Source organism: Marmota flaviventris, chromosome 6 (assembly GCF_047511675.1).
Source record: "Marmota flaviventris isolate mMarFla1 chromosome 6, mMarFla1.hap1, whole genome shotgun sequence".
In the NCBI taxonomy this organism is placed as follows: Eukaryota; Metazoa; Chordata; class Mammalia; order Rodentia; family Sciuridae; genus Marmota; species Marmota flaviventris.
Window position 1 is genome coordinate 121,575,883 of NC_092503.1, and position 23,881 is coordinate 121,599,763.

The 23,881-nt window shown below is 46.9% G+C and overlaps 2 protein-coding genes across 3 annotated transcripts; both read right to left on the reverse strand.

Annotated features, from left to right (window-relative positions):
- Nucleotides 1–20: 20 nt before the first annotated feature.
- Nucleotides 21–5,996, reverse strand: Cfb (complement factor B). The gene is made up of 18 exons (XM_027921866.3): nucleotides 5,774–5,996; nucleotides 5,455–5,685; nucleotides 4,901–5,086; nucleotides 4,620–4,793; nucleotides 4,289–4,390; nucleotides 4,060–4,196; nucleotides 3,623–3,761; nucleotides 3,187–3,318; nucleotides 2,811–2,912; nucleotides 2,598–2,735; nucleotides 1,959–2,056; nucleotides 1,721–1,838; nucleotides 1,407–1,560; nucleotides 1,221–1,297; nucleotides 948–1,048; nucleotides 727–859; nucleotides 607–656; nucleotides 21–308 (listed from the first exon to the last, which is right to left on the reverse strand). The coding sequence occupies exons 1-18, from the start codon at nucleotides 5,835–5,837 to the stop codon at nucleotides 153–155; spliced, it is 2,292 nt and encodes a 763-aa protein (XP_027777667.1). The 5' UTR covers nucleotides 5,838–5,996; the 3' UTR covers nucleotides 21–152.
- A 348-nt stretch (nucleotides 5,997–6,344) lies between these two features.
- C2 (complement C2) lies at nucleotides 6,345–20,062 on the reverse strand. Of its 2 annotated transcripts, XM_027921863.2 has the most exons (18): nucleotides 19,989–20,049; nucleotides 19,612–19,827; nucleotides 18,626–18,811; nucleotides 16,878–17,051; nucleotides 16,680–16,778; nucleotides 16,378–16,511; nucleotides 14,288–14,426; nucleotides 13,585–13,725; nucleotides 12,088–12,177; nucleotides 8,600–8,740; nucleotides 8,380–8,474; nucleotides 8,174–8,285; nucleotides 7,891–8,056; nucleotides 7,713–7,789; nucleotides 7,477–7,568; nucleotides 7,155–7,281; nucleotides 6,983–7,032; nucleotides 6,345–6,821 (listed from the first exon to the last, which is right to left on the reverse strand). In XM_027921863.2, the coding sequence occupies exons 1-18, from the start codon at nucleotides 20,032–20,034 to the stop codon at nucleotides 6,645–6,647; spliced, it is 2,262 nt and encodes a 753-aa protein (XP_027777664.1). In that variant the 5' UTR covers nucleotides 20,035–20,049; the 3' UTR covers nucleotides 6,345–6,644. The 2 variants fall into 2 exon arrangements, with proteins under 2 accessions (XP_027777664.1, XP_027777665.1); XM_027921864.2 differs by lacking the exons at nucleotides 6,345–6,821; nucleotides 6,983–7,032; nucleotides 7,155–7,281 and adding an exon at nucleotides 7,052–7,123 and having other exon boundaries at nucleotides 19,989–20,062.
- Between the last annotated feature and the right edge of the window lie 3,819 nt (nucleotides 20,063–23,881).

The following is a 23,881-nucleotide window of genomic DNA, read 5'->3' on the forward strand; positions in this document are numbered from 1 at the left end:
TTAAGCCTTTAAAAACGGCTGTCAGATTATATTTCAGTTGTTAACATCGTCAGTACACATCCCCCGCTCCTTTACCCCACAAGGATCTGGAACACAGTTATTATTGCAGCTGTTTTAATTTGATCCCATGCCCCTTTCCAGCAGGAAAACCCTCATAGAAAACCCAGATCCTCATCTTTGAGTTTCTCCTTGAGCCAGGGCAGCACTTGGAAGAGATTGACGTGAAAGTCCCGGGCGTGAGCAGGTACCTGCTGTTGCAGTCTGTGGTCTTTGCAGACATCCACTACTCCCCAGCTGATCACACCAACCTGCAGAGGTGAGGGGATGCTATGGATCATTTTGTAGAGTTTCATCCTAATGTCAGGAAGCATGGTTATCCCAAGTGCATCTGAGCTGATCCAAGGGAATGAGACTAGATATCCAGCTCAACCCTGTTCTTGCCTTGCAGGCCAGACACATAACGCTAAAGTGATCAGTTCAGAGACTAACTCTAAGGTTAGGCGGGCTCTGTCCTTCTGTTACCAGCTATGTTCAGTGAGCTTTCCTGCTTTGGGGTCCATGCTGACCATTTAGCATCTCCCCACAAATAGGAAAGGGAGTACTCACTTGAATGAAGCGACTTTTCTTGTGAATAATCAGAGGACCACCAGAGTCACCTGTAGGAGAGAAGCTTTAGGGAAAGGACTATTGGGCCTCAGGAACTTATAAGAACCAGACTCCTCTCACCTTTGCAAGTATTGGGATCAGCATAGGGATATACCCCTCCAGTGCAGAGGAACCTAGGGGTGACAACTTCTGAGATATCCTTGACTTTATCATAGCCTGGAGCATATTGAGCATCTCTCTCACAGCTGGCTTTCTAAAGGGGAGCATGGGGGAGAAAGGGATAATGAACAAAGCCGACTTAAGACAGGCCTAGAGGACCTTAGGATTTCCCCATTCCTCACCTTATCTCCATTCTTGATGTAAACCTCCTTTCGAGTCAGCTTTTTCTCTTCCTCAGAAACGAACATTGCTTTGACATCCTTGACAGGGAGCAGCTCTTCCTCTGAACAGGTGGACAGACTGGGTTACTCCAGTTCTCCCCTCCCACCCCATTGCTTCTGTCTTAACAGATGTCCTTCAAGCCCTTCCTGAGCTAGGCATCATTTGCTCCTACTACACCTCCCCCTCACATCTCCTGGAGTCTTATCTTTGTCCCATCCCAGAATATGCCTTACTGTGTTGCTTGCAAGTGGCTGTCTGAGGGAGTCGCAAAGCTCGAGTTGTTCCCTCGGTGCAGGGCAGACAAATGGGCCTGTTACAGAGGTGAGGACAGTCAGGAGCAGCAAATGGCCTGCCCTGCACCCCTGTCCTCCAGCCCACCTTCCCCAGCCTCCTTTCCTCAGGCACCCAGATTCTCTCACCTAAGAGTCTGGCTGTACTTCAGTTTATTCTTGAGCTTGATCAAGGCAACATCATAGTCATAAAATTCAGAAATTCCTTTTTCCTTTTTCCCATTGATGTTGTAGTTGGGGTGAAATAGGACTTCTTCTATCTCCAGGTCCTGCCTCTTCCCTCCTGATGGGGGAAGAGAGGGCAGCCTCCTGACTCTGACCCAGTGTCATCCTGACTTCTGGTTTTCCCTACCCTTAACTTTTTAGAGAGAAGGGCAGAGTTCGGGGTGGCAAGGAAGTGGGAGGTATGGCCGGAGCTCAGGGCCCATCTGCTGCGTCCTTACCCACGCTGACCTTGATTGAGTGTTTTTGGTCATCCACAGTGAAACAGTGTGCCGCTGTCAGCACAAAGTACTCAGACACCACAGCCCCCATACAATTCTCATGTCCCTTCAAAGGGCGCTGGGAACAGAACAGTGAAGGGGGAAAAGCCAGTCTGATGTGCATATTTTGTTCTTCCTCTGCCCTCTTTGCCCCTTCCACCTCCCCTCCCACAAGTACCTACTAGGATATAGTACTTACAGTGACTGAGATCTTGGCATGCCATGGTTGCTTGTGGTAATCAGTACCTTTCCTGTGTTCCCAAACCATGCCGCAGAGCCCCAGAGTCTGGGTTTCATCTAGCCGAAAGGAAAGTGTGCTGAAAGCTAGAGACCTTTCATCCCCAAGTGGCAGCAGCCATTTCAGAAGGAATCCCCACCCCCCACCCCGCATGTCTATGGGGAACAGAAGCCCACATAGAGAAAAAGGCTGAGAGCATTTGTTATGTTAGGAAACAAGAAAACACTGGGGTAGTGAAAGGCCTTGGGACCAAATCAGGGACCTGCTGTTTTCAGACCCACTTTTGTTGCTAGCTTTCATTCCCTTAGTATCAATTACCACATTTGTAAAATGAAGTAGAAAGTCCTGATGTTGCTGTAATTCTAAGATCAGGAAGTGGACAGTGGCAGGAAACAAGAACAGTGACATAGAGGAATGAGAAAAGGTTTCCAAGGTCTGGGAAGTATCAGTTGTAGAATGCGTGTCTAGCATGTGTGAGGCCCTGGATTCTATCCCCAGAAAGGAAGGAAGGGAGGGAAGGAGGAGGAGGTAGAGGGAAATGAGCAACTTGATGAGATCTGAGTTTCCTAATATTCGTCTTATGCTTTTGTATGTTCTTACCAATCATTTGGTAGAAAACATCCTCCAGATTTTCCATGTCCTTGACTTTGAACACATGCTGCTCATTGTCCTTCTTGGAAGCCAAAGCATTGATGTTCACTTGGTCCACCAGAGGCCCGACCCCAAACACATATACGTCTAAGGAAGGAAAAGGCAGAGTAAGGGTCCAGGCCCTGAGAAAGCATGATGCTAGGTCTTTGGCAGGTCACTTACCCAAATAATCCTCCCTTGGGTTTTTGCGATCCCTGCCAATGTCCAGCAAGTCCCGGATCTCACCAATAATAGTGACTGGATCCCCACCCATGTTGTACAAGCCTGCAGAGAAGACAAGGACCATGTGGGCAGGAGAGGAAAAGAATCAAAAAACATTAATTGGGGAAGGCAGTGACAACACACATAGCTGAGTAGCAGGTTGGAGATGGGATGGAGGTGACAGATCATAGAAGGCCTTGGGGAGAAGGATCCCACCTTTAAAAGGGTCATTGGAAAACTCAACAGCCAGCTATGAGCAGTGTTCAGGACCCCAACTCAAGTGTTACATGTAGATTTGAGGGTGGGGAGTCTGGGTAGGAAAAAGGTCCCTTCTGACCATCAGTCATCAGGATGATGACGTGGCGAGTACGGTTCCAGCCTTCAGGGGGGACATCTCCTGCCCAGTTCATCATGTTGTACACTGCCTGGAGGGCCCTCTTGGTATTAGTCCCTGTCTTCAATTTGTGGTCTGTAGAAAGGGAAAAGGTCATCACCTCACCTGGTCTTCCAAGCCATCCTTGAGCCTATCACAACTGAGATCCCACATCCTTCATCTTTGTGGATTGTCATCCCTTTGACTACAAAATTGCCCTATCAGCACCCAATATGTCCCCACTAACCCCCATTACCCAGTAACCCTGCCATCCATCTTTAACTACAATGTATGGTACCTGCCCCTGCCCCCTCTACCCCTTTCCCCATAATATCTCTGAGGCTTCTGACTTCTCTGACCCCCCAGTTAACCTGAGAGCTTCCCTTTCTTAACCTCTGACCTTCGTAACTGATTTGGTTGAGTTTCTCTGTGACCCAGTCTGCATCGCTGCTCTTTTGATCAGACACTCTGATCACAACTTTGGGTTCTGTGGCATATGTCACTAGAGCATATCTTGGCCTCACCCCATAACTTGCTATCTGTGAATGAGAAGAGTAAGAGGTCATGGCATTGAAAGTACAATATTATAGTTAGAAAAATTCAGCACCTTTTTTGGGACAGAAAGACCACAGTAAGAAGCTCAGGCTGAAGTTCATGGAGGAGGCTGTGCCAAGCATTAAATTACCACTTCACCTTAAAAGGAAAGGACAGAATAGGACCTGGAGATTTTAATGGGATGCTGTGGTTCAGAGAGACAGGGAGCACAAAGGAACTTAGTCCTGGAAGGGCAGCAAGGTCCAGTCAGGATCCCCACATTCAAGGGGAAGGGGATTCCACCTTCTCAATTAAGTTGGCGAGACACCTCTTAGCCCCTGTGAAGTTGCCGGTCCCAATGCTGTCAGATCCATCCAGCACCAGGTAGATGTTCATGGAGCCTGAGGGATCCAGGACAATCTTCCGCTTCTGTTGTTCCCCTGGATGCCAGCAGAGAGACTCAGGATTCAGGATGCATGTTTCTCCTGCAACTCCCCCAATTCCTTGCTTTTCCTCCCAACTCTGCTCAAACCTGGGCTGTGCCCGTCCTCAGCATCAACTCCTTCTATGGTCTCTGTCAGGGAAGACAGGAAGGCTTCGGCCACCTCTTGAGGGGTGTCATACATGAAGGTGTCTGGGAAAGGTCAGAACTCAGGTCAAATAGCTGAAGGGTCAAGGACAGTGACCAGAAAGACAGGATGATGCCTTTCTAGGATGGGAAAGGCTTGGAAGTGAGAAAGCTCTACAGAGTTTGGAAGAAGTGAGGAGAAGCTGGGTTGAAGAGAGAAGGAGACAGTGCCTTGCTGTGGGAACATTAGGACTGGAGAGTAGGATCTGACCTGGGAGCCCAAGTCAAGACTCACCTTGGCAGGAAGGCTCTGTCCCACTCCAAGATCCACCTTCCTGGCATTTTCGCTGTTGGGAGCCACGCAGGGTAAGCCCCCGGCTGCAGTGGTAAGTGACTGTGTCTTCAAGGCGGTACTGGCTTCCCACCTTCCTTGTGCCAATGGGAATGCCCGGGTTTGGGCAGTACCCCGCTGCAGAGGCCGAGAGGGCAGGTCAGAGAACAGTTGTGATGCCTGTTCCTTGGGGATGGATGTGTAAGGGAGAGAGTGTGGTCGACAGGAGCAGGCAAGCTTCTCACCTCCATCATCGCAGATTGCTGTTTGCCCATCCCACCGGCCATTTACTTGGCAGGTGCGATTGGCAGAGCCCCGGAGAATGTATCCATGGTAGCATTGGAAAGAGATCTCATCGCTCACATTGTAATAAGAAGACCTGGGCCAGTAGTACCCATTCTCAAATTCCTGAGGTCTTGGGCAGTAAATCGCTTTGGGGAGGAGGACAAGTAAAAGTCATCAAGATAGAAGGGCTATCTTCAGGGTATCCCTCTTGCTCTCAGAGACCTTGTCACTGAGAAACAGCAAGTCCCTGGTCTGCTGGTCTGCTCCCAATTCCTGAGCATTCTCTTCACTGCCACGGCTGCCAGATACAGGGCAAATGCTTAGTGAAGGTGAGCCCCCCTGCCTCCCAGATTTTTACCTGCACCCCTAGGGCTGCCCCTTACCCTGTTTAGCCAAACCTGTTGGGCTGCTGGCCTCAACACAGCTCTAATCTCACCCAAGGGCTGCTGACCTTGGCTACCACCTGCCCCATCATCCCCTGTCTCAGCACATCCCTGTTCTCACTGCCTCTAACCTCTGCACTCTGCTTTCTTGACAATCTTTTGGTCTCGAGTCTTTAGGGAACTCCAGGACCCTGTGGATCTGCAGGTGCGTGTCTGGACAGGGTATGGGTAGAAGCCAGAGGGACATATGTACTCCAGGGTCTTGCCCTCTTGGAGAAGTTGGAAGGAGCCACCTTTGATCTCTACCCCCTCCAGAGAGCAGGAGCCTTGGGGCTGGGCCAGCAATGGAATTGTGTTCACACCTGAAAAGAAATACTGGTGAAGCTTGGCCCTACAAAGTCAAGGAAGAATGCTGGGGGCAGCAGGAGGGTGGGGGTGACCCTTTCTTACCTCTGGGCAAGAGGCCCAAGACCAAAGATACCAGACAGAGGTGGGGGCTGAGATGGCACCCCATGGTGATAGAAGGCAGGAGAGAAGCGGGCGAGCTGGGGTCAGGAGGGCTTCTCCAGGTTCCTTCTGTATGCCTGCTTGGCTCAGTGTCCAAGCTGAAACTCTAGACCTAAGTCTAGTGGCACTCCCTTCCCCACCAATCCCCAGCCTTTTATGCAATCTGTTCTGGCACCTGCAGCTTGTCCGGCCTTCCCTATACACATCACTTTCCGGGAATGTTCAAGCAGGAGGGCCCCACTGAGCTGCCAATTGAAGAAACAGAAACTACACAAGCCCCACCCTTTGCTGCCCAAGGTCTGGGACTCTCCCCTTTGACACTTCATGTCAGCTTCCAGGTTCTCCCCAACAATCCCAGACCACCCTAGCTAGAGACCAGAAATAGTCCCCCAGCTGGTTCCCCTGTTGACTGTGTTATAGGGCAGAGTCCAGCTGCTGTTTGTCCAGCAGGGTCTCTGACCTTCCTGGAATCATTCTGCCCTCCCCATCCCCCAGGCAGAGGTACAGACAGATGTGGAAATCATCAATTTTTATTAATTTCATAACTGGGAAATTTCATGTGAAAGTGAAAGGAACACGTTATGTTTACCAGGGGGAGGGATTTGAGCAGGAGCAGGAGGGGAGGGTGCAGCGGGCAGACACACTGGCCAGCACCCCAGGGGACCTTCCTGCTTGTGCTTGCTGTGTCTGGGCTCCTGAATTCACACAGCTAGAATTGAGGATGGGCCACAGGGTCTGAGGGTAGGTGTTCAGGGGTAGGAGATAGGAGAGAAGGCAGATCCTGGCAAGATAGCCAAGGGATTTGTGGCCATGATTAGAGGGGCAAGAAATTCAGAACACCCTCCAGATGCTGCCTCAGCCAGGGTTGTAGGCGGAAGAGGTTAATGTGGAAGTCTCGGGGTGGTGGGGCACCATGGGGAGGCTTTTTGCGGGAGTTTTTGTTGGTAGCACCAAAACAGGGGTTGTAGAGACCCCAGCTCACCAGGCCCACCTGAAAGAAAGGAAAAATGAAGTAGAAAGACGCCACAGCCCCAGCTCTGAGCCCTGACTCCCATGGTTCCTTCAGAGACCTCCCTCACCACCACCACCACCACCCCTGCCCCAGCTAGGCTGAGTTCCTGTAGCCAGCCTTGTGAGCTTCCCTGTACCCACCTGGAAAAACCTGAACCTCCGCTCAAGGAAAACTGCTCCCCCAGATTCTCCTGCCAGCAAGATGAACAAGAGACAGTGTCATCCAGGGCAGGTGCTGGCGTCCTGGCATGCATGCTGGCCACAGGGACACTGTGGCCCTTCCTTGGGAAATCCAGACATGGGGGGTGCTCACCTTTACAGGGATTGTCATCCTCCTGGGTCCCACTGCATAGAAACTGATCTGTCACCACCTCACTGACATCCGTCAAGTTGGGGAACTTTATTTTGTCTTGGGAGACTACCTTGATACAGTCTGACCTCTGCAGTAGAGGTGGAGCAGGAAGGAAGAATGAAATGAGTGGCCTAGGGACACTTGGCAGAACACTAAGCCTGGGAGGAGGGGTGACTTAAGTGAGGTGGAAAAAGCAGCCGGAGCTAGAGGAGGAAGAGCACCATTCTGTGATCTGGCTTGAGTGGGACCCCAGAACCCCACCACCACCACCTAAGACCCTCACCTCTTCCCCTGTCTTGAGGTTAATGTTCAGTTTGCTCCCATTCAAGGCCACAAAATGAGCAGGGATGCTCTGTTGGTTCAGAAGTTCTGTCTCTGCCATCAAAGAGAAGGGGATGTTGATTGTAGGTCCCTTTACCCACCAGTCAGACTTCTGGCTTGGAGACAGAAGTCTAGTCCCTGTTAGCACCCCCAGGCTCTGGCCCCAGCTCTTTACAAACTCTAAACCTCAGCACTCACCATGGTCCTGGCAGGTACTACGTTGGGGTCTCCGCAGAGCCATGTTGGCCTCCACTGTGCAGGGAATGCAGATGGGCCTGGAGAGAAGGGTGAGTGTCACACAGCCCATCCTCAGTATCCTGGGGCTCCCCAGAGCACTCTCCCCTGCAGGGCATCCTCCTGTCCTAGGATCAAGCACCTGGCATGGGTGGACATTTTCACTTTCTGGGCCAACTTCAGCAAGGCTATGTCATCACCATAGAACTCCTGTATCCCCTGGTCCTTCTTTCCGTAGACATCAAATCCCGGGGAGATCTCGACTTTCTCAATAAGGAATTCTTTGCCCCACTGGGAGTTGGGATCCCCTGGGAATGATACAGTGGATGAGGCTGAATCAGGGCTCCTGAAGGGGCCAGAGGCTGGGGACGGGTAACCAGCGCTCTGGCCTTGGGGTCAGGAACTTGGTGAAGCCCCTGCCTTACCCACATTGACCCTCCACAGGGAGCGGTCCTTAGCATTGTGGAAGCAGTGAGCTGCTGTCAGAACCCACTGGTCAGAGACAAGAGCCCCCCGACAGGCCTCGTTGTTCTTGGGCTGCAGGGAATAAGTGATATTCAGAAACTGCAGTGTCTCTGGCCTATAGCTGCTTTCACCTCCGGGATCCAAGCCCACCCCTCTTTCCTGGTACCTTAATAGTGACATGCCAAGGTGTCCTTTCCTGGTCGGAGGCATTAGCTGACATGTTCCCCACCCCACAGATGGTGTCTGTGAACTTGGAGACATCTGTAAGTGTGAGGATCAGGTTGAGAAGGAGGCAAGGGAGGGGTATTGTGCCCAGGTTCCCAATATGGGCCCCCCACTGTCTCCCCACCATTCTCCCCAACACCAGGAAGACAAAACTCACTCACCCAGCATGTGTTCAAAAGCCTGGTGCAGAGCCTGTGGGTCCTGCAGAATGAAGGCATGCCGTTCACCATCCTTTTTGGACCCCAGCTCATTCAGTTCTTTCCAGTCCACATCCAGCTTGCCCACCCCGATGGCATAGATGTCTGATGGGGAGGAGGGAAGTCACCAATCCTGTGGCTGAGGGGCTATCCCGTGAGAGAGAATGCTGGAATCTGAACTACTATGGCAACAAAGATCTACATGAGCTGTATCCAAGCCTCCCTCACCCCTGCCACCTGTCTGTTTCCTAGCACTCCCTGCCCCTCACTCTTCCAGCACAGCCTTCTTGAAGTTTCTTTAAAAAAAAAAAAAAAAAAAAAAGCTTTCTGGCTGTAGTTGGACACAATATCTTTATTTTACTTATTTTATGTGGTGCTGAGGATCAAACCCAGTGCCTTGCATGAGCATGGGTGGACATTTTCACTTTCTGGGCCAACTTCAGCAAGGCTATGTCATCACCATAGAACTCCCAGATCCCCTGGTTTTTCTTTGCCACTGAACCACAACCCCAACCCTTGAAGTTTCTTAAATCTGCAGACGCTCTCTCACCTCCAACCCTCTGCACCAGCTTCACCCCATCTGGGTCATTCTCCCCAGATGTTCTCACGGTTCACTTTCACACCTGTTTAAGTCTTAGCACAAATGTACCTTCAATGTCTAAAACTTCAATGCCCCAGACCCTCCCATTCCCTCTCTGCCTCATTCATATCATGTCATGAGTTACCTACAAGCTGCATGCTATATGGATTCCTTATTTATCCTGAGTATCACCTAATGTGGGTAGAATCATGTTCTCCAAAGGATATATTCAAGTCTTAACCCTCAGGACCCATGGATGGGGACTTAATTGGAAACAGGGTCTTATTATTTTTTCTTTTTCTTGGTACTGTTACATCCTCAGTAATTCTTTTTCTTCCTTTCTTTCTTTTTTCTTTTTTTTTTTTTTTTTTGAGTGTAAAGAGTAGAATTTATTCAAGTAAGAAGAGAAAGCTCTCACAGGCCAAGAGTGGACCTGATAGAGGTGGTCCAGAAAAATGGTCTTTGCAGAATTAATCAAGTTAAGATGAGATCATACTAGATTAAAGTGGGTCATAATCTAAAGTCAAGGGCAATGGATGTGTAACTGATGTAATTCTGCAATCTGTATATGGGGTAAAAATGGGAGTTCATAACCCACTTGAATCAAAGTATGAAATATGATATATCAAGAAATTTGTAATGTTTTGAACAACCAACAATAAAAAATTTAAAAAAATAAAGTCAAGGGCTGTCAGTGTAGCTAAGTGGTAGGGTACTTGCTTAGCATGTATGAGGCCCTGCGTTCAATCCTGAGCAATGCAAAAAAAAATGTTTAATAAATAAAAATAATAAGGAACTTTGGAAACAAACACACAGATAGCAGGATACCATGTAATGATACAGAGATTACACAGGAAAGAAGGCTAAGTAAGGACAGAAGTAAAGATTGGGTTATGCTGCTACAAGCCAAGGAATGCCTGGGGCTGCCAGAAACTAGAAGAGGCATGTAAGGATTCTTCCCTACAGCCTTTAAAGGGAGGCTGGCCCTTGCCACACTGTGATTTCAGACTTCTGACCTCCAGAACTGTGGAAGAATAAATTTGTGTTTCAAGCCACCCAAGTTTGGGGCAGTTTGTTACAGCAGCCCTAGGAAACGAATATACGTTGTCCTCTCTGGAATGGCAGTCCTGTGCAAGCAGGCATTTTTGTCTGTCGAGCACCCAGGATGGTGCCTGGCTCAGGAGAGTTTCTCAGTAAAGACTTTAAAATGAATGACTGAATGAAAGAGACTCATAAACATAGCACAGAGACAGAGCTTCAGATATAGTCTTCCTCTGGAAAAGTAGGCTGTGGGAGAAGGGACTAAAGCCATCTCTTCACATTGGAGGCCCTGGATCCACACAGCTGCCAGTTCTGGCCTAGGAGTAGGGATCCCTGGAAGAACCACCCTGTGGTGGCCCTCAGAGTCCATCTGCTTCCACTCTTTGCACCCTTTTGGTGTAAAATGATCAAGGAGCTCAGAAAGACAGAGGGAAATCTCAGAAGTAATCAGCAATGCCCAGGACAGAAGCATAGCAGAACCACAAAATGATTTCTTCAGCTCTATTCCTTCAGTTTCCTGCTTCCGTTTGTTTGCTTGCTTTCACAGTGCTGAGGATGGAACCCAGGGTCCTTGCTGTTGCTAAACAAATGTTCTACCACTGAGCTACATCCCCACTCATTTTTGTTTTTGTTGTTGTTATTTTTGTTTTGTTTTGTTTTTTAAATCACAGTACATGTCAACTTGGACTAGTCACATTTTTTTAAATATATATTTTTTTAGTTGTAGATGGACACAATGCCTTTATTTTATCTATTTATTTTTATGTGGCACTGAGGATCAAACCCAATGCCTCACATGTGCCAACTGAGCCACAATCCCAGCGCCCCAACCCCGTTTTTTATTTTTGTATTTTGAGACAGGGTCTTATTAAATTTTCCAGGCTGGCCTCCAACTTTCTAGTCTCCTGCCTCAACCTCCCAAGTAGCATGTGCCACTGCACACAGCTATTAAGGTGTTTTTTGAGCATCTGACTCTGGTTCAGAGGCTAAAGAGGAAGGAAATGAATTTGGAGTTTTAAAACTGGGCCAGTTTTAAGCCAAGTATGATAGCACATGCCTGTAATCCCTGCTTGGAAGGCTGAGGCAGGAGGATCACAAGTTCAAAGCCAGACTCAGTAACTTAGTGAGGCCCTAAGCAACTTAGTGAGAGCCTGTCCCTAAATAAAATATAAAAAGAGCTGGGGAAGTGGCTCAGTGGATAAGCACCCCAGTACAAAAAAAAAAAAAAAAAAAAAAAACGGGAAAAGAAAGAAAGAAACAGAAAAAAACAAAAACAAAACCAGCTGCCCTCTCTGAGTGTCTCTCTCCAAAATCTTTTTCAGGTCAAAGGTCAGTACAATTTGTGTTTACTCTGAACCTGAGAAACTTTTCCTTCATAGACTGCAATTGCTAAACCTTGGTTAGCTGTCTATATTGCTAAAAGAGAAACAGCAGGGAGAGTCTAAAGGAATCCAGGATCCTTCTTCCTGGAAAGTTTCCTGAAACTTGAGACAATGGTGATGACCACACCAATGATGACAATGGCAGTTCTCTATGCTAGGCAAAATTTGCCTGAGCATCTTCTCTTGGCCTATGAGGGAGGTCCTAGTACTGCTCCCCTTTTACAGATGAAGAAACTGCCCACAATCCCAGCCCACCAAAAGTGAAACCAAGGTGGGGACCAGGGGCATATCACTTCCCCTCTTCCATGTGATACTCAGCTACCCTCAAACAAAACAACAGAGAGAAAACTGTGTGGCTCTGGCCCAGAGCCACTGGAACTCTGGCTGAGGATCCCATACTGTCCACAGGGCAGCACAGATTGGGTGGGTGGGTGAAGGCAGAGGCTTACCTAGATAGTCATTCCTGTTCTGTTTGATATCCACAATCTCTTTGATGTTGTCAATTGCTGGCTTGGGAGAACCACCCATGTTGGACTTTCCTAGAACAGAGAAGGGAAAGAATTGTCCATCTGCGTGGGTTTCTGAATCCTCTGGAGCCCCAGAAGCATGAAGAAGCATTCAGCCTGGAAACCTTAACAAAGCCATTTCAAAATATTTTGTTTCCTGAAATTGTCTACATTCTAGGCACTGGGCCAGGAGCTTCATATACTCTTTCTCATTTAATTCTCATGAAACCCCAGGAAGTATGGATATCCTTATTTCATAGATGAGAAAACCAAGTCCTGGAGGGGCTATGTAATTTGGACAAAATCAAGATGTAAATGACAGGGCTGGGATTGTGGCTCAGTGGTAGACAACCTGCCTTGCACGGGTGAGGCACTGGGTTTGATCCTCAGCACCACATAAAAGTAAATAAATAAAATAAAAATAAAGGTATTGTGTCCTACAACTATAATATATATTATATATATTCTAGGTTCAATACCCAGCAGCAGCAACAACAATTTAATAAAGTATATATATAAATGGCAGAGGCCAGATCCAATACAGACAGCTCCTCATGTTCGTGTTCAAGAACCACATCTCCACCATTGAGCACCAGGTTACCTCCAGGTGGTAACATGAACTGACATGTTCTAATCATAGAATGCTTTTATACATACTACTCAAGTTTCTGTCCAAAAAAATTATGTAAGGAAAGGAGAGTAGTTATCATTATCCTCATTGTTGTTACAATCATCATCAATAACACTATTTTGGGGCTGGGGTTGTGGCTCAACGGTAGAGCGCTCACCTAGCATGCGTGAGGCCCTGGGTTCGAACCTCAACACCACATAAAAATAAATAAACAAAATAAACATGTACAACTAAATTAAAAAATATTTTAAAAAATAACACTATTTCTATCTTATAGATAAGAAACTGAGGCTCATTATAGTTTCAGCAGCACATATATTAAAATCAGAATGAAGCCAGGCATGGTGGCACATGCCTGTAACCCCAGCAGCTCAGGAGGCGGAGGTAAGAGGATCACAAGTTTGAGGCCAGCCTCAGAAATTTAGCAAGACTCTAAGCAACTTAGAAAGACCCTGTCTCAAAATAAAAAATTAGAATGTCTGGGGATGTGGCTCAGTGGTTAAGCACCCCTGGCTTCAAACCCTGGTACCAAAAAGAAAAAAAAAATCAGGATGATAACAAAGATTATCATGACCCCTGAACAAGGATTGCATGAAAATTTACAAAACATTACATTGGTTCAACTGCATTGTGGTTCAACTTGTCCCCTCAAAACACTTTTACTATGGAAAGTACTAAAAAAAAAAGGAAAGGAAAGAAACTGAGGTCTGAAGTGGCCAAGGGGGGAACAGAATGCAAAAGGTCTTCTGACCCTACATTGATGCCCCTTTCACTATTCCAGACCCCCTCACAAAGATGGCAGTACCCACCATCTGTCAGAATGATGATGGCGTGTCTGATTTCCTTCCAGGCGGATGTTACTATGCCAAGACGTTGCATTTGGTTATTCATCATGATGTAGACACTATTTAGAGCTTCATAGATATTGGTCCCAGTTCCATTCTCATGATCTGGAACATGCCAAAACGAAAGACTGTCTTAGAAACTTCCCACCTCCACCTGGGAGTGAGGAATCACTCTTTCACAACCACCGGAAACGTAAGTTATCAATAGGCTTTGATAAACTCAGACCTTTAATGATCTGACATCATTGCCTGTTCAAATGTTCAGTCTTTCTACCTAGAATGCTCACTGCATCCAAGACCACTGTAAGGTTCCAAGATTCAGGGATGGAGTTTCCAAAGAACTTGGATTGTTTGATCATTTTTTTTTTACACAGCGTGCGGGTGGATAATGATGGGAGACTGCCGTGCTGAGCTATGAAATTCAACCACACAGCATGACCCTCTAGAAGGAGTTGAAAACCAATATCTGCACCATTCGTTTAGATTAACAGCACTTCAGGGTAAGCCATGAGCCAGGGGAAGCTGGGACTCCTCCACCGTGACCCTGGACTTGGAAGATACCCCAGAGCCTTAGGACTCCAGGGCCCCCAAGAGACCTCACTCTCCAGACTCTACCTACAGGTACTGACCTTCCTCTCTGGCAGCCCTCATTTGATGACAGCCATACCTTTATAGTTGGCATTTTGCAGACTGTAGAGCACTTCGGTCACATCCCTGGATTTGTCACTCAAGATAGACATGATGGTTTTGGGCCGTGAGGCAAATGTGATGATGGCAACGCTGACATTGACCTCGAAGCTGAAGAGCTGAGGAGGGCAGGTGAGAGGAGGAATGAGAAGTCCGGAAACCAAAGGGGACACAGTAAGAGAATAAGCAAGAGGCCCTCGCAGAGGCAGAGAACCTGCACCGAGACTGAGCAAGCAACTGCAGCTAGGAAGAAGCCAGGAAAACAACATTTGCTGAGCATCTATTCTCTTTAACATACTCGCTCCTCATCTCATCCTCACATCAAATCAGTGAGGGACCTGATGCTCCCTATTTCATAGATTAGGAAACGGAGGCTTATTATCTCGTCCTGGATCACACTACTAATAAGAGGTGGCATTAGGATTGGAGTCTGGCCAGGCATAGTGATGCCCTCCTGTAATCCCAATGACTCAGGAGGCTGAGGCAGGAGGATCACAAGTTTGAGGTCAGTTTCAACAATTTAGCAAGACCCTCAGTAACTTAGTGAGACCCTGTTTCAAAGTAAAAAATAAAAAGGACTGGGGATATATCCCAGTACCAGGGTTCAATCCCCAGTACCAAAAAAAATTTTTTTTTTTCATTAAAAAATAAAGGATTTTGCTCTGCCAGTGCAACTCTGAGGTCATTTCTCTAACTGGTACATTTTATCGCCTCACCATTTAATTATATACTTTAAGTCCTAAGAGAAACTCTACAGAAGATATAAAGAAACCCTCTTTAAAACATGGCTGGGGTGTGCAGGTAAGTGTGCTTAGCCCTAGATTCAATCCCCAGCAGCAGCAACAACAATTTAATAAAGTCAAAAATGTAGCTAAGGGCTGGGGTTGTGGTTTAGTGGTACAGCACTTGCCTCACATGTGTGGGGCACTGGATTTGATCCTCAGCACCACATAAAAGCAAATAAGTAAAATAAAGGTATTGTGTCCATCTACAACTAAAAAAAAAGATAGATAGTAAAAAATGTAGCTGAAAGCGAAAAACCACCTATTTACATGAATTACTGTGAAAAGCATAATTACAAAAGAAAGGGCTGGCAAGGAACCAAAGAACTGAAACCAGTGGCATCCGAACTCTTCTGGTGATGCTTCCTGTCAGCAAAAACATTTTGGAGGCCAGGCACGAGATGCATGCCTGCAATCCCCGTGGCTCAGAAGGCTGAGGCAGGAAGACTAAGAGTTCAAAGCCAGCCTCAGAAAAAGTGAGGCACTAAGCAACTCAGTGAGTCCCAGTCTCTAAATAAAATACAAAATAGGGTTGAGGATGTGGCTCAGTGGTTGAGTGCCCCTGAGTTCAATCTCTGGTACCAAAAAAAATAAAAAATAAAAACATTCTGGACACATACCTCAATACAGGTGTATATATTTATGATTATGTGGGGGTGGGGGGGTGGAATCCTGGGGATTGAACCAGAGGCATTCTACCACTAAGCTACATCCCTTGTTTTGTTTTGAGAAAGAGTCTTGCTAAATTGCCCAGGCTGGCCTTGAACTCACAATCATCCTGCCTCAGCTTCTTGAGTAGCAGGATTACAAGCCATTGGGCCCATTTATAAATTATAAAGGATTGAACTATTCAAATATACACATTTTTTAAAACTGCACAAAATATTGAAGTTTTAAAAGAAAATTATTAAATATCATTAATTTAATTAAGATTATTCAACAGAGACATCAGTAATTTTCTGCCTCACCCCCATGGATTATTATGTTACCCCTCTGTGGATACCACTGCTCTAGATAATGAATTTCTGGGGAGAAGACCTCACAGCCTTGTTCATCTTTGTTATCCCCCAGCATCCAACATGGTGCCTGACCCATAGTAAGTGCCCCAAAGGGATTTGTGGAGTTTTAAAAATGATCATGTGAATTGAATTTATGATTCCTGCATGGCATGAATATAATCTTGGAGGACATCTAGAAGGAGGTGGGCTGTGAGAGAGGCTCTGAGCACAGGAAGAAGACCGAGAGAGCCAAGAAGGACTTCTCAGCCTGTAAACTCCTAATTCCTGACCCTGTCCACCATGAGGAAAGCACTCTTCTTGAAGATCTCAAAGTCATCTTTCGACACACTCTGAGAGGCATCCAGGAGCAGGTAGAAGTTCAGGTGACCAGAGCGCTGGATCTGGATTTTACGGCCCAGGTTTTCTGGAGAAATGTGCAAGGGGAGATTCAGTTGCGCACTCCTTCCTGTGCTCTTGGTGAGGGAGTCCAGCCTCCCTGCCTCCCCTTCAGTCACTGAGTCACAGGAGGCTTCCCTCCCCGACCTGTTCCACCCAGGAACATCCCCTGCTACCCCGTCCTCAAAACACTCACCCTTCTTCTTCTGGGTGGGATTGGTGGCTCCAAGCACATGGGACAAGGAGATGGACAGGGCAGGGGCCACATCCTCAGGAAAGTCATAAGAGTAGGGTTCTGTGGGAAGAACCACCTGGAGGTCAGCCAAGGGGTGTCAGGAGTCTCAGGAGGGGCCAGGGGGGTCAGGAGTCCCAGGAGGGCAGCATGGCTACTCACGACGGCAGATGGGCTCTGTCCCACTCCAGACCCCATTGCCCAGGCACTCCCTCTCTGATGACCCTGTCAGCACCAGATTTGAGGAGCAGCGATAGCTGACCTTGTCCCCAAGGCCAAAGCGGGAGCCCGTCCGCACTGCGCCCACTGAAATGCCTGGGTTGGGGCAGTGGCCAGCTGCAAGTGAATAAAAAAGACAGAGATGAGCAAGCCACCAACCCCTCCCTCCAGGCTCCTCTATAGACCTTCGGAGCTGCAAGGGTCCCTTGGGAGAAAACAGAACTGTGAGACCAGGGTGAGTTTGAAGAACATTAAGTAGGGTGAAGGGTTTAGAATTTGGCAACCTCAGTTGCCAGCTGGAGCATCCTAGTTCCAACCCAGGCCTCACCTGTGTCTACCCAGAACCCCAGAGAAGATGTAGTGTGAGGACAGCTGCTTGCCCAGCATGTGTGAGGCCACTGGGTTCACTCCCCAGAACCTAAGGACATTTTTAAATAAATTAAATTTATATTTGAATAAGTGACTGTTTGGGGCCGAGCATGATGGGGCACACCTGTAATCCCAGTGGCTCTGGAGGCTGAGGCAGGAGGATCGTGAGTTCAAAGCTAGCCTCAGCAACTTAGCAAGGTTCTAAGTAACTCAGTGAGGCCCTGTCTCTAAATAAAATACAAAAAATAGGTGGGGGTGTGGCCAGTGGTTAAGTACTCCTGGATTTACTCCCTAGTACCAAAAAAAAAAAAAAAAAAGCCTATTTGGGGAAAATTCCAGGGCAGGGCAGAAGTAGGGAGCCATCAGCTGAGCCACTGGGTGTGGGTATAGTCCTGCTGCCTGGTAGGCGTTGTCTTCTGTGTTATGGAAAGCCACAGGCAGCTGTGACTCAGAGTAATCCTGGAAGTCCTACTTCTGCCAAGCAGAGCCACTCACTATTCACAGGGGCAGTAAGAGCCATGACAAAAGTATATGTGGTGGGGGACTGGGGTTGCAGCTCAGTGGTAGAGCACTTGCCTAGCATGTGTGAGACACTGGGTTCGATTCTCAGCACCACATATAAATAAATAAATAATAAAGGCCCATCGACAACTTAAAAAAAAAGTATATGTGGTGAGGCTGGGGGGGTTGAGGCTCACTGGTAGAGTGCTTGCCTTGCATGCATGGGGCACTGGGTTCAATCCTCAGCACCACATAAATAAATAAAATAAAGGTATTGTGACCTACAACTAAAAAAAAAAGTGTATGTGGTGTTTATCAAGTTCCAGCTATTCTAGGTCTTAATAATATTAACTCATTTAACTCACATGGAAATCCCATGAGATCAGTACTCTTACTACTGCCATTTGATAGATGTGAAAACTGAGGCATGAAGAGGTTATATAACCTGCCCAAAGACTGTTAAGATCTAGGCTTGGAATATCCTAATCTGGCTCTGAAGGCAAGGCACTTAAGCACAATACTTAACTCTCTCCAATCATGTTTTCCGGGCAATACTTCCTGGGGCCCAAATACTAAGTGTTGCCTTCAGGCATGTAGAAAAGATGGACAGAGTATGTGGAGCCATTGTGTTGGAGCTGAAGTTTAGTACCAACTTCCAAGGGCCAGGCACCCTGCAGACCAGTGATGGGTGACCTGTGGATCTCAACTTACCCAATTCCAGGAATATTCTTCGGTCTAGAACACCAGGCCCCTGTCCCCAACAGAGGTTCCCTGGGCACATCTGGCCTCCACAAACTCCCCCTCCCTGTCAGACTACTCACCCCCATTGTCACACACGGCCGTCTCTCCATCCCACATGCCATTGGGACGACAGTGCCGCACAGGTGAGCCCCGCAGTGTGAAGCCGTCCTCACATATGAAACTCAGGTTGCCACCCACAGGGTGGGACCCCAGCCGTGGAGTGTACACACCATTCTCAAAGGTAACAGGGGCTGGACAGCGAACAGCTGGAGGGAGAGAAGTGGAGGAGACAGGGGTGGATGGCTGACACCTGGGCTGGACATCAAGTGAGTGATATTCTTCTGGGACACAGAAGAATGATCAACTGGTTGTCAAAACACTGAAAGAGTTGAACATGATCAATCCCAGCAACTGGAGAGACTGAAGCAGGAGGCCAGCCTCGATAACTTAGCAAGACCCTGTCTCAAGATAAAAGATAAAAGGGGCTGGGATGCAGTTCAGTGATGGAGTGCTCCTGGGTTGAATTCCCAGTATCACTTCCCCCTCCTCTCTCTTCTCTCTTCTCTCTCTCTCTCTCTCTCACACACACACACACACACATACACACGTTTTTTTGAGAAAGTAGGTTGACAGAGATGAAATTACTTTTTAAGATAACTGGTTGAATACTGACAATTTTACACAGTACAACTTAATTGATTGATAGTTACTTCCCTCAGCCCACTGTGGGTCATGGTCACTCCGGCCCCTTTCCTGGGATTCTCAGATGTCAGGAGATCCTGGGACCATTCAGCAGCCATTCAGAATGGTCACGACCACAAATCAATTGTACATAAAAAGTCATCCCTATCTTTGGTACCCCACAATCTCCATTAAAACCTGTCCTGAATTCCTTACTGTGGATAATTGACATTTTCCAAGTATTTTGGAGGACCCTCTGCAAGAGCCGCCTGGCCAGCCCTCTACACTCTAATCAGGGTCAGCCTATCCTGAGCAACTCATAAATAGAAGTTCTGGGCTGGCCCTTGGCCAGGGCATGCTGGGCAAAGCCCAGGGGGAGCCTCACATCTGCAGACAGCCTTAGTGAGCCGGGTAGGTCTTGGGAATCCTGGTGTCTGCCACCGTCCACTGCTCTTGCACAGTCGTGATGCAGGGACTGGGTAACTGCCCTGGGGGCAGGAGTAGGTAAGGAGGCTCCCGGGTGCCCAGCCATGGCTGAGGGTGAAAGTGCCACCAGAGATGTTCACGTTCTGAGGACAGGAAGGAACGGTAGCTGCCAGGCCTGTGGGTGTGGAAACACACAGACAATGAGAGGGGAAAGAAGAAAAGCACAGATGAGAAAAGGGAAACAAAAGACCATCCCTTTCATACGTGGGACTGGTCTCAGCCTGGGGGGACTGGCCTTTCCTGCAGAGCCCACCATCTCCCTCCCCTGCCTCCTACCTGGGCCCAGGAGCAGCAGATAAAGGAGAGCCATCTGTGGGTCCATAGTGTCCACCCCAGGGCAAGGAGAGCCAAGCCAGAAGAGGGAAAAGGTCATCTGACTTCCCGCAAACCAAAGCTGGCTGTTTCATTTACTGACAGAAAATGAAAGCTAGGGAGTGGCAAGGGGGGTGGCCTCCTGTTAGAAAACACTAAGCAGGGGTTGGGGACTGGGTTGAGAGGCAAAATCTTTGCCCTGTTTCCCTAATTCTGATATATCCGTAGTCAGTAGATCACCACCACAGACTTTGCATACTGATCTCAAGTGCCATGTGCCACACACACACCCACACACACCCATACACACACATGCATGCAGGAACACAGGCATGCACACACAAATGCACAAACACACACACACACACACGTGCACTTACACACGTGTGCTCATTTGCACTTGCTCTCACATAACTAGTCTAAAGCACACAAACCCACAAACCATCCAAGATATTGCCAAATATGTTTTTGAAGCAAAGTTTTCGTTTTCTTTTCGGGTTTGCCAAGTGCATTTTATTTCCTGGGAGCCTGGGAGAGTGTGATCTTCTTGAATATAAACTTGCAAAGGATTGAGACTGATTTTCTTAGACTTCTTTTTTTTTATTTTTATTTTTTTAAGTTGGAGATAGACACAATCCCTTCATTTTATTTATTTATTTTTATGTGGTGCTGAGGATGGAACCCAGGGCCTCACACATGCAAGGCAAGTGCTCTACCACTGAGCCACAACTCCAGCCCTTCTTAGACTTCTTAATAGGAAAATTCACAATCCTTTTCTTTCCTGCAACCCTTCCCAAGAGAGAATCTAGGGAGAAAAATAGAATTAGCATTTGTTTGTGGAGACAGGAAAAATGTTTAGAATATTTTTACAGAAAGCCCAGTAGAAAAATTCCCCACTTGCAAAATAAATAAATTTGGAGTTGGTTACTTGAAGTATTAAAAGCATTTGGCTGGGATTATGGCTCAGTGGTAGAGCACTCACCTAGCTCATGTGGGGCCCTGGGTTCAATCCTCAGCACCACATAAAAATAAAAAAATTTTAAAAAGGTATTGTGTCGGACTACAACTAAAAAAATAAATATTTTTAAAAAAAGGCATTTGGGGCTTAGGATGTGCCTTTCAATCATAACCTGCACTTGTATAAAATGAAGGAAGTAAAGAAATTTTAAGCCTGTGTGTTAGGCTCCCTGCCCCACAGTAGTCTCTCTTTAATACTTTTTGGAATATCAAATAAATATGGGATATAAATAAATAAGATCAATAAAAATGAAGATGAAATCTTTCTGAAATGATCATTCACATTTGCAAAAACTCTTTTGATTTATGAATAAATATATTTATAATCTGACCCACAGCGGGCTGAGGGAAGTAACTATCAATCAATTAAGTTGTACTGTGTAAAATTGTCAGTATTCAACCAGTTATCTTAAAAAGTAATTTCATCTCTGTCAACACACATACACAAAGTGGGACTCACAATGGACAAGACTGAGTGCAAGAAAACCATGACAGCCCAGGTGTCAAGGGTCCCCTCGCTGCTGATGTGGCAGAGCTGCTGGTGCTTCCCCCAGCCCCAGGATCTGTTCTCTCCCCTACAGTGGAAGATGATTAAGAGGACACACAGTCACCCAGCTGAAGACCATTCCCCAGCCTTCCTTGCAACCAGAGGTCAGACGACTCGGTTCTGGCCAATAGGATGTGAGTAGGGAACTGATGCTGTAACTTTCAACTTAGGCCCCTAAATTAAAGAGGAGCATGTCCTTCCATTCCCATGGGCTAGAACATAAATTTAGTAGAGAGCTGTCACCACCGTGAGGATGAGGGCAATGTCCTGGGGATGAAAGAGCAAACAGAGAAGGCTGCACCCCCCCCCCATGGTGTTGGTGTCAGATGAGCCCTGCCCACCTGCTACAAGAGGAAAATAAACTATCTTAAGGGTGGTGGTATTTAGAGATGTTCACAGATATTGTGGTTTTGTCTCCTTCTGGTCACCTGGTGGGACTGAATTTCCCCATCCATTTACTGAAATGTGAGTAGCATTGATGTGTGTCACACCCAGGCAGGCATTCTAAAAGCCAATGCAATCTTCTTTCTTCTGTATGGCAACGTTTGATACAATGACCGTTCCATCAGCCTAGATCTCTAGGTGACAGCAAAAGCCTAACCACATACGACCTACAGAGGATACACCATATGAGCAAAAACACACCTGTGTTATTTTAGTTATTTAGTTATTATGTTATTTTTTGTGTTACTAGAAGTCATATGACAATATTTCTGCCACATTATATCAGTCAAAGCACTTCACATGGCCAGCTCAGATTTAAGGGTACAGGAATAGACTTTACCTCTTGATGGAAGGAGTGGCAAAGACACATTGCAGGGAGCACGCACACCAGAATAGAAGAGATTTGCGGTCATATTTTGCTAACTACTATGGCATCAAATACTTTGGTATTTTTTGTCACCAAAGCAAAATAAATCCTAACCTGGTTGAATGGTGAAGCCACTGAATTTTGTGAGTGCCTTGTTAAGCCACCAAGCTCCTGTCAAATCATTTTCATAGGAAGAGTCTTTCTTTAATGAATTTCGCCCAATATTTATTGAGTTAAATCAACTTGGCAGGGTGTGGCAGAATCCATTCTTTTCTTCTTTAAGTAATGAATGACCAGTTTTCACCACATCTATAAAGTATGTTTTCAAGAAGAGAAGCATATGCTTCTCAATTTTCTTCCTCCCTTCCCACTAGGTGGAATGAGGAGAGAATGGTGGAAATTGCAGCAGTCACCCAATCACAAGATGGAAGTCACATGTCAATGATGACAAAGCAACAAAGTTAAAGAAGTCCTGTTCCCAAACCTGTAGGGCTGTCAGGACTGTAGGCTGTCTTGTACTGCGTATGCTCAGACCACTTAACGCCAGGCTACTCTACCTTTGGCATAGCAACAAGTCTGTAACTAACAACACACCTAGCCAGAAATCAAATGGGAGCCAAAGGCAACACTCAGGAACTGTAAATAAAGAAAAAACCTAAATATACCAGAGAGGCTTTCTTCTCTCCAATAAAAGATCCTCAGCATAAGCAGCCAAGGGTGATAGTTGATGGGGACCCTGAATGGCATGACAGTTGTATGTCACCCTCACTCAGGACTTAGATCCGTTCCATCTTATGGTTCTTCCATTGGGAATTGTTCCTGTCCGTGTGGTTGAAACAGGATCTCCATCAAGTCTGCATTCCAGTCCAATGAGGGAGGAAATAGGGGGCAAGTCGTGTCATGAAAATTCCACCTAACTATTCCACTCACATTCCATCAGCAAAAACGCAGTTATATAGAAGGCTGGGAAATGAGGCCTCTATTTTGTCTACCATGTGTGCAGCTGGAATTCTAATGCTATGCCAGAAGAAGATGGATTTGGGGAAAGAAAGTGCAATGTGCCAGAGGAGGCCGACATTGATGGGAAGCACTACACAGTGGGGACACTTTGTATAGTGGCAAGTCAAGATGAACAAGACAGACTGGGTCACAGAGTTGGTCAGCTGCTCCAGGTCTCCGAGAAGCCCACCCAATTCAATGTGGCAGGACCATGACCTGAGTGACTTTGAGGCCAAAGGCACCATCTTTATTCCCCTCTATGCTCCTGAGTAGATTTTTAGAAGGTCCCCATTGGGTGAAGGTGATGGTGGCTTGTCCACTTCTTACATCATACAAAACCTGACAAGTGCAACTTGGGCTTTTCACTCCAGATGGAAGGAAGGAGGTGAATAATGCCAGATTCTTTCGTCTTGTTCAAATTTCTTTTTATGAATTCAAGGTTTCTAATGTCTGCTTCCAGGGGGCCAATTTCTTAAAATATTT